The 16,387-nt window shown below is 36.1% G+C and overlaps 1 protein-coding gene across 1 annotated transcript in view; it reads left to right on the top strand.

The window, feature by feature from the left end:
• The window catches only part of LOC128999045 (tetratricopeptide repeat protein 28), a 62,233-nt gene that overhangs the window by 30,715 nt on the left and 15,131 nt on the right, over nucleotides 1-16,387 (top strand). The window contains exons 7-18 of the mRNA XM_054425402.1: nucleotides 511-719; nucleotides 1,383-1,568; nucleotides 1,811-2,050; nucleotides 3,451-3,729; nucleotides 4,266-4,494; nucleotides 4,981-5,213; nucleotides 6,514-6,804; nucleotides 8,459-8,793; nucleotides 10,918-11,204; nucleotides 12,130-12,407; nucleotides 15,242-15,500; nucleotides 15,956-16,103. Coding sequence (XP_054281377.1) covers nucleotides 511-719; nucleotides 1,383-1,568; nucleotides 1,811-2,050; nucleotides 3,451-3,729; nucleotides 4,266-4,494; nucleotides 4,981-5,213; nucleotides 6,514-6,804; nucleotides 8,459-8,793; nucleotides 10,918-11,204; nucleotides 12,130-12,407; nucleotides 15,242-15,500; nucleotides 15,956-16,103 — 2,974 coding nt within the window. The remainder of the gene's footprint in view (nucleotides 1-510; nucleotides 720-1,382; nucleotides 1,569-1,810; nucleotides 2,051-3,450; nucleotides 3,730-4,265; nucleotides 4,495-4,980; nucleotides 5,214-6,513; nucleotides 6,805-8,458; nucleotides 8,794-10,917; nucleotides 11,205-12,129; nucleotides 12,408-15,241; nucleotides 15,501-15,955; nucleotides 16,104-16,387) is intronic.

Below are 16,387 nucleotides of genomic sequence, written 5' to 3'. Positions count from 1 at the left end.
GCGGAATACTACCCCCCGGAAAACCCCCCTAGCAAAATGTGATGCTATGTATTAAAGTTAATTTCATACTTAAGAACTATCATTGCAATTGTTATTCAAGTAATTCCATTTGATAACAGAAAAGGCATGTGGGGAATATCAAACTGAATTTTTAAATGTTACAGCAAGTTTGGTTAGTTAGGTTAGGTTAGTTTAGAACCGTTTGACAACGAAACTTGAGTGTCCGTGACTGAAAAACTGCCCCACTCCCCCCCCCCCCCGATCTCTGACGTCAACATGACGTAGGAACCTGATAGGGGGGGGGCAGACTTACAGGCGACTCCAGTAAGTCACACTCATTCCATTCTGAGTGCCAAAGGACTCTTTCCCAAACTCAGACTTTGGTCTTATGGGGAACACTTCCATTCAAAATCCTTAACTATTGTAGGCATTTGTATATTTTTTCTGTAAATAAATAATCTTATATCTTGTACCGGTACTAACAAGTTAATTTTAATAATTTAATTTCAGGCCACGTGTACACTGCAATAGGAGACTATCCCAATGCTCTAGCCTCCCACAAGCAATGTGTACAACTGGTGAAACAAATGGGTGATAAACTACAAGAAGCTCGGGAGATTGGCAACGTCGGGGCTGTATACTTGGCTATGGGAGAATTTGAAAGTGCTGTTGACTGTCACACTCAGCATTTAAGATTGGCAAGACGTCTTGGAAACCAAGTACGCATTTTTGTAGCTTATTTAATTCTATAGAAATGTCATAATCAACCATTAGAGTACCTAATATTTATCTTTTACATGCATAATTTTCTTTTCAAGAGGTTTAATGTTAGAGGTATTATTTTTTTAGTGGGTATAATTCATTCCAGTTAACAGATGAAGGGTTTTGAATCTCTTAATAGTAAACCATTGACAAAATTGTAATATAAAATTGTATTGGCATTATTTTGGTAACTTAAAAGATGTTTGGTATTATAAAAAGTACTTAACACTTAACATATAAATTATTAACAACCCTCCTTATGGTTCTTATCTTCCAAGTACAAATTTTATTTAAATAATTAAGTTTCATTAGGAAACACACGTTACATAAAATATTTTATCCAAATGTTTAAATTACATTGTTCCTGGTTAAAGTGATTTATTTTTATCTTTGAAATATCGATAACTGTTTTAAATTTACTGTGCAATATCAAATGTCAAAGAAATGATCCCAAGAAATTATAAAGCAATTTTTTTCTGGTTCTATATTTTTAGACTTTGATTTTCCATATCAAAAAAGAAATTTTTAGATCAGTTAAGACTAAGCAGAAAGTAAATAAAAAGAGTTAAATAGGAATAATACTATTATTTATACTGACACAAAATCTTTGTGTATCCAAGGTGGAAGAGGCCAGGGCTTACAGTAACCTAGGATCTTCACACCACTATCGCAGAAACTTTGCTCAAGCCATTGTCTACCATGAGAATGTTCTAAGGATAGCACAAGAGCTAGGGGACCGTGCTGTAGAGGCTCGAGCGTTTGCTGGTCTAGGACATGCTGCCAGATGTGCTGGCGACTACAATCAGGTACACCTCCCTGTAAAGTACTCCCTAATATTTGAATTATTCTGGATGGATTTCTAGACTCATCCTTCACTTATATTTGGTTTTAAATGTGTCCAGTTCTGTATCAATTGGTAAATAACAATAAATAATGCTACTTCTGAGGTGTAAGTCTTACCTTATTGACTCTTGTAGGTGTTTTCTCTTTAGATTAATTTTTTTTATACAATGATCCTATAAAATTTTATATTTCCATGTATTTTCAGGCCAAAAGGTGGCATGAGAGGCAGCTTGATATGGCCCTGAGTTCGCGAGATCGTGTTGGAGAGGGTAGAGCCTGTTCTAACCTTGGTATCGTTTACCAACTGTTGGGTGAACACGACGCCGCACTCAAACTACATCAAGCACATCTCAGTATAGCACGACAACTAGGCGATCGCGCAGGCATGGGACGAGCTTATGGCAACATTGGAAATGCCTACAGTGCCATGGGCTATTACGAACAGGTATTGTTTATGTTTCTGTAAGAGTTTGTTTGATTTAAGTTTATCAATGTTTACTAGTAGTAGTAACTTACTTACCGCACGAATTGATGCGTTATTACACCATCCCGTAATTATAGTTGCAACGTTCCACGATCCCAGTGACTTAATGCAATAACGGTCGTCAGATAACAGATGTTATGGAATCATGAGTTTTATATTGATTGAAGCTTATTGTGGACATTTTATAGATTGATCGTCCAAATTAAAAAGTTTTGTAGACTAAATTGAGGATAAGTGGATGTCTAACAAAAACGAATTGACTTTACTACTTAATTAATCGTAGAAAGACTGAAAATATTTGTAGGCTTATAAGCTCTATTTTTTACCTCTTGAACAAATCAAACACCTCGAGCAAGATCGGTCCCCTGGTATTTGTGTTTTAATCAAACATTGTCACATTTATTTACATTACTACAACATAAACAACTGACATAAAACTTGTCAGATAATGAACATCAACTAAGACAATGTTTTGACACTTGAGATGAAATATCAATCACCAAACAAACATTTCTCCTTCCCACCCATCAGTGCTTGGGGTGTTGATAATGGCCGTCACTACCCTTCCACAGGCCCACTGCATTCCAAAGCAACTGGACTTTGACTTTCTCTTTCCCCTACCCCCGCGTTGTTTGTCTACAAGGGCACTGACCTCTCACGACCGCACGCAACCCTCACTGATCACGTGAAATAAATAACCAGTATTTGAGATGCTTCCGCATAATTGGGAAAGTTAGTTGAAAATTCTAACTAGTTAGAAGTTATTAGTTAGTCCTGTAAAAAGTAACTGATAGAAGTTATTAGTTAGTTAATTTAAAAACAAACGAATAAAATAGAAGTTAGCCAAAAAAACTAATGAATAGTGCTATTCGATAGAATTTCTATTCGTTATTCCCAAGTATGGTAGTAAGTCACCTTTATTAAGGTGTTATGAGCTAAGTAGGAATTCTGCCTGAGTGGGAATTGGTAATGATTGTATTATAAGCTGAAAAAGTTACCAAGTATTAAGTGACTTGGTCCTAGGTAGGTTTCCAAGAAGTAACTAAAGTCATTATTTCAATCATTATTTCACATATCGTTATTGACAATGACAACTGTTTAAAACTTCTTGAAATTTAAGCAAATTCATACTTGGTGAATTAGTTATGACAGTAATATTTTAGCCAAATGGTGATTTCAATTTTGTACCTGATCTTCATGTTTTTGCATATATTTACAAAATAAACTAATTTCTTGAGAAAAGACAGATTAGAACCACATTTAGTAAATTTGTGTAAGCCTATCAAAGACTACATTATGACAACATTATTATGATACAATAGATATTAAAATACTTTCTGGTTTTTCAATTCATATTTTAGGCCATTAAATACCACAAGCAAGAATTGACGATATCAAAAGAGGTAAAGGACCGAAGTTCAGAGGCTTCGACACATGGAAATCTCGCTGTTGCCTACCAAGCCCTTGGCGCTCATGAGATGGCCCTGCTGCACTACCGCGCTCATCTCAACATCGCGCGCGAGCTGAAAGACACTGCTGGCGAGGCTTGTGCCCTCCTCAACCTTGGCAACTGTCTCAGCTCAAGGGCAGAGTTTGCACAAGCTGTGCCATACTATGAGAACTACCTCATGTTATCCCAGGTGTGTAACTGTAAAGAGGTGTGTGAAAACAAAGTGAAAGATTTTGTTGTTTTAATATTGTGGCAAAACTCTCTTTTTGTTTGTCAGTTACTTTGATTTAAATTCATAACTGTGCTTGTTCTTCTAAACACTGTTTTCAGCAGTTAGTCCAAAGTTTTTTCTAAGGTCCATGTTTTAAAAACGAGGATTTTCCTACCTTCCTTCTTGTTTATGATCCAGGATGCTGTACCATGAAACAGTACGGGTCTAACTATTTTGTAGCATTTCATTTTATAATAACGCCAGATAAGTCTTGAACTAAACAGCTTAATGCAAAAAATATTTACCTTAGACTCTTATTCTTTTGGTTTTGGTTTTGCTCTTTGGTGCCTCTTAGTCTTTTAGTTTTGGGTAAATTAGTAGACCTACTAATTTATGAGTGTTACTCCCATACATAAAGTTTTAACATTTTCAAAATTATAGATCCTACATCTTAAGTTTTTTACATTGTTTCTTTTTATGTCACCATAGTTAAATGTTATAACTTTTATTTCCAGGAACTCCATGATGTGGAGGGAGAAGCTAAGGCTTGTCATTTTTTGGGGTATGCCCATTATTGCCTGGGAAACTTCCGGGAGGCAGTACGCTACTACGACCAGGACCTGGCTCTAGCCAAGGACCTGCAGGACAAGATGAACATGGGCCGAGCGTACTGCAACTTGGGATTGGCCCACCTTGCCTTGGGGAACCTAGAGACTGCCCTAGAGTGCCAGAAATACTTTCTAGGTAAGGGACAGCATTCAATACTGAAAAAAATGTAAGTCACTTTTAAATTCCTGGCTGGTTGTTTACACAAACTTTCTGAAATGTATATTTTAGTGATAAAGTTGTACCATTTGATTTATCATTCAGTTTTGAATTATTTCTTTTGATTCAGTGAAGCAAAGGTGTGAGGTTAATCCAACCTCATTTGGACCAGTTCAAGTCACAACATAGTTAAACTTGCCAAATATAAACAGTAAATCTATGGTAAAAAAGAGATTGGGTAAAGTACTAAATATCTCTTTTTCTATACACACTCTCCACAATGGTGCATACTAACAGATCTTATGGTCAGTTTTTAAAAGTTCTTTATTTATTAGTGTGATTTTTTTTTTTAGTTAATGAATACTGCAAACAAGTAGAACTTCTGAAATATATGAATTTTGAAACAGGACACTTACTAAACAACGTTATCTATATCAAACTATCCAATCCTTATCAATGTTACAGCTATAGCTCACATGACGAAACACCTACCTGGGAAGTTTAGGGCCCTCGGCAACATTGGAGATGTCCTCATCAAGATGGGGGATGTGGAGGAAGCTCTCAAGATGTACCAGAGGCAACTTTCGTTTGCCAGACAAGGCCGAGACAGAGGTCTGGAGGCTACTGCGTACGGAGCTCTAGGCCTCGGCAACCGCTTGCTCAGATGTTTCGACAAAGCATTAGGTTACCACACACAGGTTAGTTTGTTGAAAAACAAAAGTCTATCGACATTTTCAGTTCTAGTGTTAGTTAGTGTTAATTTGTGTCCTTATCAGCTTTGAGCAAATACATACTTAAGCAATTTTATTTCATATATTCATGTGGTAACTATATAATATATTCATTCTCCTCAATTATACTTTTAATATTTAGCATATATACCCAGGATTTTCATTTTATAAAGTGAGCTGTCATGTCCAGCTTAATAAAATATCAATACAAACTAAATACAAAAGCTTAATTTAAGTTTAAAATGTAAATATTTTTTAATTTAAATAAAAATAATCCAATACTGCCACTACTTGTAAGTTATTGAGGTTTATAAAGACTTGCCAATAAAATATTCTTTAGAGCTATGGTAAAACCCTAAATAAAGTTTTACTAATTTTAGTATGAATTATTATTTAGTGCTTTTAGTATCGTTTTGGCTAAAGACATAATTTCTGGATGTTATTAAATAACTTTGACAAAATACTTGCCCTAAACATATAAACATTAAATTGGATAAATATGGAAAACGTCTACTGGAAAATTTATAAACTGGAAAACAAACTTTTGAATTGAGTTATGATTATACCCAAATGGAAAACCCCTAACATCTGAAACATCTAATTTATTTAAGTCTGTTTGAAGAAAATTGTTTGGAAAAACCAATTTGCTTTACCAATCTTGTGTTTTTGTGTTCTGAATCTTGAGGATACCATCTAAAAGTTCTATGTGTGGATTAAAAAAAGGATTAAAAACACAAATTTATTTTGAAGACTTTTTTAAAACTTGTAATGTAAATAAGTCTCTCAATATACAAGCCAAACACATTACAAATCCAAATCTGTTTGTCAAATAAAAGATTATTCGTATAGTTCTTGTTTTCTCGAATCTTAGCTAAAAATACAGACTAAATAATTGGAGTCAACCAGCAAACTGCTATAGTTCTTTCAAATCACAACTAAAGTTCATTGGCTAAATAGCTTAGAACCATTATTTAGGATACGGTCATAATACAAAATTAATCATGAAAAAGTCTTTTACCACGAGGAGAAGTTGATCTTGATTTAAGAGTGCCAAGACTACCTAGGATTCTTTATTCTTGTAGATAAATTTACGATGTATTCTTCTCATCTTTCAAACTATAGATTTGCAATAATTTAAGAAGATTATTTGATTTTTGTGACAAAATAACTGAGAGTCCTTTGTTTATCAACTCTTTAGACTACAGTATTTTTACAGTTTGTTTAGTCTCTACACAGCACATAGGATAAAGTTTGAAATATTTTCTAGGAGTTGACTGTGAGGCAAGAAATGGGAGACCTCAAGGGAGAATGTCGTGCTCACGGTCACCTAGGAGCTGTCCACATGTCTCTAGGAAACTACACTAACGCCATTAAATGTTACCAAGAACAACTAGAAAGAGCCAAAGAATTACGTGAGAGCGCTGTAGAAGCCCAGGCCTTTGGAAATCTGGGGATTGCTCGGCTCAATATGGGCCATTACGAGGATGCCATTGGCTACTTGGAGCAACAACTTGCAACTTTAGAGCAACTATCCTCTCCTACTGCCCTCATGGACAAGGTTTTCAAATTTGATAAGCTTTGTATAACACAGTATGGTTTTATTTGTATGTCAAGTGAGAATCTTTGTTTTTCTTGTAGGGGGGATTTTCCTGATAGGGAAGGAGCTATTACTGTTGTCTTCCTCGTAAGACGTAGTTCTGAGACTGTTGTACTTTTATTTTTGCTAACACAAACCATAAACACTGTTTTTTCAAATCATTACCATAAAGGTTTGTCAGTACTGTAACTCTCATAAACATCTGTTTTGATTGAAATGTATAAACCAACGTTATTTGAAAGGGCTTGAAAAATCTAACCATGAGAATGGGTCTTTTGTACCTCTAAAACTATGTTTACAAATCAAATCAACTTAAAGAGACAATTAGTTTTATGTAGTTTTTTAATCTACACCTACAGGTATAATTAAATTACAAAACGAAAACAGTAAACACATGCATTGCCTCCCAATTTATCTGTCTGAAGTGTAGATTGCTTGTTTAGAGGTTTATCCCCATAACATTTAGCAAATATTTTTTTAGAGTCCAACCGAACCAATAATATTTTGTGGTTCTTGTAACAGCAAACTTTATCTTTTATTGAGCCGATATTAATTACACTGGATGTGGATCAACTATACATTCTCTTGGTCAGTTAGTTTACTGCTGAGAGAATTACAAAAATGTTCAATCTTAAATCAGGATCACTCTGAGAAAGAAGGAATACAAAGCTCATTGTAATTAAGTACTATTTATCATAAACATGTATAATGGGGTACGTTAAATAATGTTACTAATTAAGTAATTAATGATTTTGATGAAAAAACTGATAATGAATTTTTGGTCAAATTACGAGGCATGTTTTTTAAGTAAGTACCGTTTTTAAATTTCTCCGGTGCAGCGCTGTGATTGGCATTTTGGACACTTTCGCTGTATATGTGCATCTATTGGCAAGCCCTAGCCGGAAATTCAACAACAATCGGCCGTGTTTACATCCGGTATCGAGCATTCAAAATGGTGCCGCCAATTGAGACTGCTGCCGACTGTGAAGTGCGCGCTGTAATTCGATTTTTAAGTGCTAAAGGTGTGAAAGCCATTGAAATTTATCGACAGATTAGTGATTTGTATGACGAGAACATTAATGAGTGACAAAATGGTACGCAAGTGGGTAAGGGCCAGCGAACACAGAAGGGCATCAAAGATGGCCCCACCAACGTCCATCATGAGCAACGCACTGGGCAGCGTCACTGTCCCCAGTACCCAGTGCGTTGCTCATCATGAACGTTGGTGGGGCCGTCTTTAGATGCCCTTCTTGGTTCGCTGGCCCTTACCCACTTGCGTACCATTCCGTTACTCATAAATGTTCTCGCCATACACCTCACTAATCTGTCGATAAATTAAAATTCACACCTTTAGCACTTAAAAATCTAATTACAGTGCACACTTCACAGTCGGCGGCAGTCTCAATTGGCGGCACCATTTTGAATGCTCTATACCTGATGTAAACACGGCCGATTGTTGTCGAATTTCCGGCTAGGGCTTGCCAGTAGATGCACATATACAGCGAAAATGTCCAAAATGCCAATCGCAGCGCTGGAACGGAGAAGTTTAAAAACGGAACTTACTTAAAAAACATGCCTCATATAAATATTTTTACTTACATAATCTATGTTCCAGGGTCGAGCTTTTGGGAATTTGGGAGATTGTTACGATGCACTGGGAGATTTAGAGGAAGCAGTGAAGTGCCATGAACAACACTTAGCTATAGGACTGAAACTGAAAAGCTCACGAGACCTGGAACGAGCTTATCGGGGTTTGGGTCACTCCCACAAAAGACTGGGGAACTTACAACAGGCACTCGTCTGCTTTGAGAAGAGGCTAGTAGTCGCACATGAGCTCAACAACCCAGAGGCTAAAGCTAGCGCTTACGGAGAACTTGGACACATCCACACAACTCTTGGCAACTACGAACAAGCCATCTCATGCTTGGAACATCAGCTCACAATAGCTCGGTAAGTGTTAGGTTGCATGTTTCAATAGTGATTTTAAAAATATATTCTACTATCAAGTTTAAATGTATGTCCAGAATATAAGTTCCTTCTCTTATTGAATGGGTAGATTTTCAAGTAGTATCTGCATATACTCTAATGTGTAAGTGTAGGTTATTACAATAGACAATTCCTTTATTACAATTTCATCAAGAAATGTTACAGCGTCAAATTTAAATAAATAACATTGGTATAATAGATACAAAGTGAAATGGAAAAGCTTCTTCAGTGTTGTGTGTGATCTTGCCATGCAAAGAACTCCTTTAGGGTGTAGAAAGCTTTGTCTAGCAGCCATCTTCGTAGCTTCCTCTTCATCAGCACAGGGCCTCCAATTTTCAAGTGGTCTGGTAGCTTGTTTAGCATCTTCACTCCTGCATACAGTGGTTTCTTTTCAAACGTTGCTGTTCTGTGCCCAGGCAGCACATAGTTTCCTGCATATCTGGTGTTGTATTCATGTATATCTCTTTGTTTAGGCGGGTCTTTGGTTACACAGTAATAAACAGTTTCTTGGATGTAGATGGAAGTCACCGTCAGGATGTTCAGGTTTTTGAAGGCATCTCTACAGCTTTGTTCTTTACTTATGCCTGCTATTATTCTGATAGCCCTTTTCTGCATAACCAGGACCCGGTTAAGATTGTCCATAGTGGATCCACCCCAGACAGTAATACCATAGTGTATATGGCTTTCAAACAATGTATGGTATGCAGTCCTCGTTGCCTCAGGGGTACTAGTCTCGTTGATTTGTTATTCAGTCGGATATGCTGGGATCAAAGACCAATAAGCTGCTTAGCCCCTGGAAAGTCTAGAATTGGAAGGTTATATCCTAGAATTATTTTACCTGCAACTACATCAGTTCAACCAGAGCCACTTTGGTAAATTGGTCCGGGCCCAGGGGCGCTAGAGAGTTTGGGGTTTTCAGGGACGCAAGGAAGAGAAAACTTCCCCCGCAAAGAAGGGAGGAGGAGGGCACAAAAATCTCTCGGGGCCCATAGTGCATTACTAGCAAAACACAGGCCTAAGTTTAACAAATAAATTTAAATATTGATTTTTTAAATAATACAGTCTAGTCACATAATTATAAATCACTTCATGATCAGCATTGTACGTGTTATTAAATTTACAGAAAGTAAATAAAAGAAACAACTTATAACACCTACCATCTTTGGTACAATCTTTTTTGTATATTTACCATCTTGTGAGCAACAGTATAAGCGTAAATAATTGTTTTAAAAGTTATAAAATGTTTCTTTTATTTACTTTCCGTCACATAATAAAAAAAGGAAATAAATTCAAAAGAACCCAAATAAACACTTGAAGTAATTCTATAGTGGCTGTGTATACTACCATTAGTTTCATAAGCACTAGTACAGTAGACTTAACTGACCCTAACGGGACCAGACCTAGGTTGAGATTACTCAAAAGGTCGGATAAAACAGGCAGTCCCTAAAAACAAAAGAAATGAAGAACTATTCATTTGGAGTTATATTATCATCATTCTGAAGTTGTGCGTGGATTATTACAAAATAAACTACACTTTACTCCTTTTTTCTTGTATTGACGATAGAAAAGTAAAATATAAACCCAAATCACTGTAAGTCAAATATCGATATTACGGATATTATTGGATAGTCGTAGGCAAGAGTCAATAACAATTCTTACTTTAATACCTTTGGTAATATTAGTTGATGATTCCAAATGTATCTTAATACTGCACAGAACTTACTGTCAAAATTAAAGATACAAGCAACCATTTTGTTACGAAACAAGATGTTTATTTATACCGTAACATCCTGTAGAGTTAAGCATATTGTTACCATTGCCGAGAGTGGGAGCAGAAATGCTGAGATTCCTAGAAAGCAGCACAGCGGTTAACCCGAACTGCTCTCAAAACAAGGTCGGTTAAATCAAAAGGGGGATAATCTGATTATCGGTTAATCTGAGGTCGGTTAAGAGGGGGTCTACTGTACAAAATTCCCTTCAATTAGTAAAAATCGCTCGTAATTTTGATAGCTTAAATTAAATAAGCTACAGAAATTATGACAATTTATAGCCACTAAATATGAGACTAAATAGTCACTAAATTTTCAGAGAGCTGAAAGACAAAGTAGCAGAGGCAGATGCAGCATGTGGGCTTGGCCAGGTGTACCAGCAGATGGGAGAGTACTCTACAGCTCTGAGGTATCATCAAGCCGACCTGGACATTGCCGAGGAACTAAACCTTGCAGCCCTGCAGGGTAGAGCTTGTGGTAACCTTGGAAGTGTTCACGAGTCACTCGGCAACCTGGACGAGGCTGTGCGTTACCAAGAGCAACATCTCTCAGTTGCAGCTCAGACCAACGACAAGCTCGCCAAGACCGTTGCGTTTAGTAGCTTAGGTTGGTTTAGGTGTAATAGAGATGTTGTGTGCTTAGCCTCATAATTCTTAAGAGTTTTTTTTTGTGATTTTGTTAAAACTGTGTTGCTATGGATAATTTAAGTATTCATTTATTCTCAAGTCAATCAAGAAGCTAACAACTGTCCCATTAGCCTGGCCGATGGGAAATCAACTTGTGTAAGAGTTTGTTTAAGAGCACTTTTCTTAACCAATCAAATTATGACAGGATTACATTCTGATTTCAACTTTGTGCATTACAGTCCTAGTGTAAGGAATTGTATCTTTACTTATTTTATTAATTAAAGATATTTTTTCTAAATTCCAATTGCGATAGATAATTTGGGTCTTTTCTAAACTGACATCTGTGAAAGCTAAAAAGTCCTTTTTTGAAGTTTGTCTAGAATATGATCAGAACCTCAGGTGAGAGAGTACCTAAAAGATAAAAATATGAGTACCATACCTAACATCTTATCACCATCTTATGATCTTAGGTAGGTATTTTTTCCCTAAGGACAGAATTTGATTCCAAATCCTGAAATGTAGTTGAAACTTTTTTTTGTTACTGTTGTGGAAAATGTTTGTAATTATCCCTTTAAGGGGAGCAGTGCGCGAATACCACTCCCATGTTATTCTTATGGGAAAACATGTGATTAGATAGGTACATTTATTTTTAAAACCGTTAGATGTATTGACTTAAATTTTTGTATATTCATTCCTTAGATTGTTTTATATGATTTCATGCTATATAAATTACAGCTAAAAACCAAAATTTAGAAGCGAGTAATTTATTTTAGCTAAGCCAAAAACACTAACTACACACTTTATGTCGAACATGAGTTTCAGTTTACTTGATAATATAATATTTAATATAATCCAATGACTGCTATTTAGGTGTGTTAGTTAATAACTAATGTGTTATATTCCAGGGCGTATTCACCATGCATTGGGCAACACTAGTCAAGCAGTGGCATACCTGCAGCAAGGTCTGCAGATTGCTGAGATGTTGGGGCGCCGGGAGGAAGAGGCGAGGATCCGCCACCGCCTGGGGCTGGCGCTGTGGGGCAACGGACAACTAGAGCAGGCGCAAGCTCAGCTGGAACAGGCAGCTCACCTGCTAGAGTCCATCAGACGAGAGACCAGGGGCTCTAGCGATTACAAACTATCCCTCTTTGACCTCCAGACCGCATCCTATCAGGCGTTACAAGTATGCATCATGTCTGCCTATAAAAACAAATGTGATAACGAAATAGTTGTTTGAAAAACAGTATATTCATAAACAATGTAGATTAGCCAAACACAAATGCATGGATAGCAAACAGACTTGAACAATTTATCTTAACATTTCAGATAGTTGCTATTTTTTATACTTGTTGAAAATTATTTACTCAAAACACAAAAAAAAAAGTAAGCTACAGTTAAAGGAATTCAGCAAATAGAGGTGAAGAGAGAGAAATATACTTTAGGCAAGTTACTCCACCTCTTTGAAAGCTTAATCGAGCAAAAACTGTAGGTAATCTCTAGTCAATCATAACTTTGAACAATCCAGGCCCAGGTATTGCATCCACCAGCAAAGTTCTGGTGACACATTTACTCTCCGAGGGTGAGAAGTAGAGGTGTGCGAGCAATTTAAAAATCCAACTGAACCACGTATATTGTGCAAAATATCCAGTGGAAGTAACCGATTCATTTGTAACACTATGTCCCTGTATTGTTGGTAATCATCTGTAGTTGGGGCGGCAAATAGTTGCAGTTTCATCAGAACCATCATCAGACATCACAAGGACAACATTTTCCAAATGAAGGTGTTATACATACATTTACAATGCAAATACTTGATGCACAAGAGTAGAATAATGTATGACACAACACAGCGAGAGTTTAGGTCTCGTTTTGTTATTAGTCGTTTTAATAAGTGGCTTTTTTACCTCTATGAGAAGGTTAGTTAATTTAGTCCTGAAATACTCTTGTGGCCAATATCACATGAAACAAGTTTTGCCAATAAAAAAATAATAAACTGTCCTTGAATCCCTGCCTTGTAACACGGGAAAAATAACAACAAGACTGTACTCGTTACTCGGCTTGGTAGTAGATGACAAGAAGCAAAGGTAAGTTTGTGGCTGTATGCAGCGACAGCAATGGTCAACAACATGGAGATCACCACAGAAGCATGTTGTTCATGATGAAATAACTTTCAAATTGCAATGCTAAGAATGAAACTAATTCTTTGTTTATACACTTAGAACCAACAGCTCTTTCAACTTTACATTACACCAGTAGGAAAAGATTTCTAACTAAAGTTTCATAGATTATACCCATGAATAAATTCCTTCTTGTTAGTGTTATTCCACAGTTGACATAATAGTTCAGGAGAATTAAATGATGGCAAAAGACTAATTAAAATACCCTTCCACCAATAACATAGACACTGTATTACAAAAATCACATTGAACTTTTTTTCTGTTTTCTGTTGTGACGGACAACACAATGTAGCATTTACATTTCTATCTCTTGATGACATTTCTGAATGACTTCTTTCCCCACCACTCTTAGTGATTCGTACACTTTACAAATAGAATGAAAAATCTTAGTACCGTACTTAAAACAAAGACTTAGAACTTGGAAACTATTCCTTCCTATTCCTACAGCCTAGGCAGTAAATTATTGCTACATTAATCATATCTGTCAGATTGTATTGTATAAGATTATAAAGTAAGAGACACAAAGCTCAATCAAGCTTTTGTGGATGAGGGAAAAATATAAAATCCAGGAGTAAATCTGACCAAAATACAGTAGTATTATTGTTTTTATAACTCTTTGATCACAGTTTCAGTTAGTAATCCAAGTTCGACGGTAAATAAATATATGAACAAACCTTCTCTAAACTACGAACAGCATCAATGACTTTTGATAAGAGAAACACAGATACGCTAATCATTAGTCTAGTCACGGCAATGTTTTGAAACATTTTTTCATAAGTACGGTAGGTTCATAATATAATATGTGTATAAAAGTAACATGTTACGTAATTCAAGCCAAATTTTATAAAGGTACTTTGAGAGATTAGTTTGAAAAATATTCCTAAAAGGTGCAAGCAAGTAGTAGTACTGTACTTAAATACCAAATCATATTCCATTCTCGTTATTATGTATTATTAATAAATCAAGTTTTTGATTGATTGATTGAGATTTTAATTTGAACCCCTTTAACACGTTCCCTGCGTTTACCCGTCACGCGAAACTACTCACGGGTGCGCGTGACAGGTTTACCCGTCATTGGGTCCCTTTCAATACATTGATTCATTTTGAGCTCTGTGTTTGCCTGAAAACGTTATAATTGTTGCCAGCTGTAGCTTAGAATGTGAGCTTTATTTTGGTGAAGGTTGGTAGCAATATTTCCCGTAAAATCCTGTCTGGCAATGCATTCGTCCCGGTTTCGGGGATTTTCTCTTTTTGAGCCACATTACAACGTCACCGACTATGGATACAGGCAGTGCTGCTACCTTTGAGTGTTTCAGTGAACTACATCCACTCTCGGGGTAACACAATACAATCACCGCTGCTCTTTTGTTATTCGTCAGACTGAAATATTTGAATGCCAATTGCGTTCGCTGATTCGGTGGTGCGCCGGGGCTTCGCCTGGGCCTCGCCGCCATTGGCGAGCGCCTGTTGTATGCTGCAGTGAATGTGTTAATCCATGTTCTTATTATATTCTTAGTTATAAAATTGACATTTTGGATAAAGGAGATGCTTGAGCAGTTACATTTTATACCAAAAGTGTATCTTTTATATTAAAAGAACCCAAAGAATCATAAACACTTTTTTTGACATTATCTCAGCGGAGGAGTTAGATAAGCTAAACCTATGCAACAAGTTTTTTTAAAGCCATTTAAGATCATTCTTATCCAAACCTAAGCTCGCACACCTGAACTTTAAGGTTTAAACCCAAAAAAAGTTTAATGCACCAAAATGGATTCAATGGATCGTTAAATTTATAAAAATCTTACCACAGTATAAAAATAATTTTTTTTTTCTTTTATAGCATGTGCTAGTGGGACTTGGAAGAAGGGACGAGGCGTTGTTAGTGGCTGAGAGGGGCCGAACCAGAGCTTTTGTAGACTTGTTGTTGGAACGTCAGGGCTTCGTTGAGCCAAACAGCAACTGCAATCAACTGCGCTACGATGCGACACCAACCTCCGTCGACCAACTAGTCGATATAGTCAACCGACAACGGGCCTGCGTTCTGTACTACAGTCTGGCTGCTGGCTTCCTTTACTCTTGGTTTATTGTTCCTGGAAAAGGTGAGATAACTTCTAGCATTGATACTGAAGTAGACATCCCATTTACATGGACCATCTGTAGTTAATCAATTTATGCTAAAATAATATCTGTAATTGATATAAAATGTAATTTATTAAAAAAAAATAATAATTGCAGTTTTACATTTAAATTTTTATTTAAGAATCAAAATACTAAAAATATGTATTTTGAGACTTAAATACAAATTAAAATTTATAGGACTATGTATTGTATTAAGAATAACAAGTTAATGTTTGGAAATATTGTTGTAACTATTATTTTATTCAAATTATTGTCATACAAAATTGAATATTGAAACTATATTTAAAACTTGATAATTTTTAAATAAAGCTTTAAGCCCTTACTTAACTGACCTCGTACTTTTGACACAGACATTTCGTTGTATAACATGCAAGGGAAATTGTTAATAGTGATAGAAAATAATTGTTATTTTTAGGTATTGTAAGGTTCCACGAGGTAGCCGTTAGTGAGACTGATCGTGAGGGAGAGGACAACAGGGGTGGAGAAGAGATGCTTACGACGAGCGGCTCATTGGTGGAACATTACGTACAGAGTGTCAGAGATTGCTTCGGTGTTCAGTCTCAGTAAGTAATTTATTTTGAATTTTCTTATCCTTTAAAACCCTTCCATAGCTATTGTATAGCTATGAAGTATTGAAGAACTTGTTTTGCAACTAGAAAATCAACAAACACTCTAGGAAAATATTACAGGAAAATTACATAAATCCTATTATGTATGGGAGAAATGCTTCTGAAAAGCGTTAGAGTATAATGTCAAAAAAATTTTTATAGTAGCCAAATCAAAGAAAATTGTCATTTAAATAGGATAGCTGATTACTGGTTTAGTTAAAAAAAAGTGTATGATGCTT

The sequence above is a fragment of the Macrosteles quadrilineatus genome, unplaced genomic scaffold (assembly GCF_028750875.1).
Source record: "Macrosteles quadrilineatus isolate MER2022 unplaced genomic scaffold, UCM_ALF_1.0 Scaffold_7__1_contigs__length_78375512, whole genome shotgun sequence".
Classification (NCBI taxonomy): domain Eukaryota; kingdom Metazoa; phylum Arthropoda; class Insecta; order Hemiptera; family Cicadellidae; genus Macrosteles; species Macrosteles quadrilineatus.
Note: the sequence above shows the minus strand (reverse complement) of the source record. Positions and strands in the feature narration are given on the sequence as shown.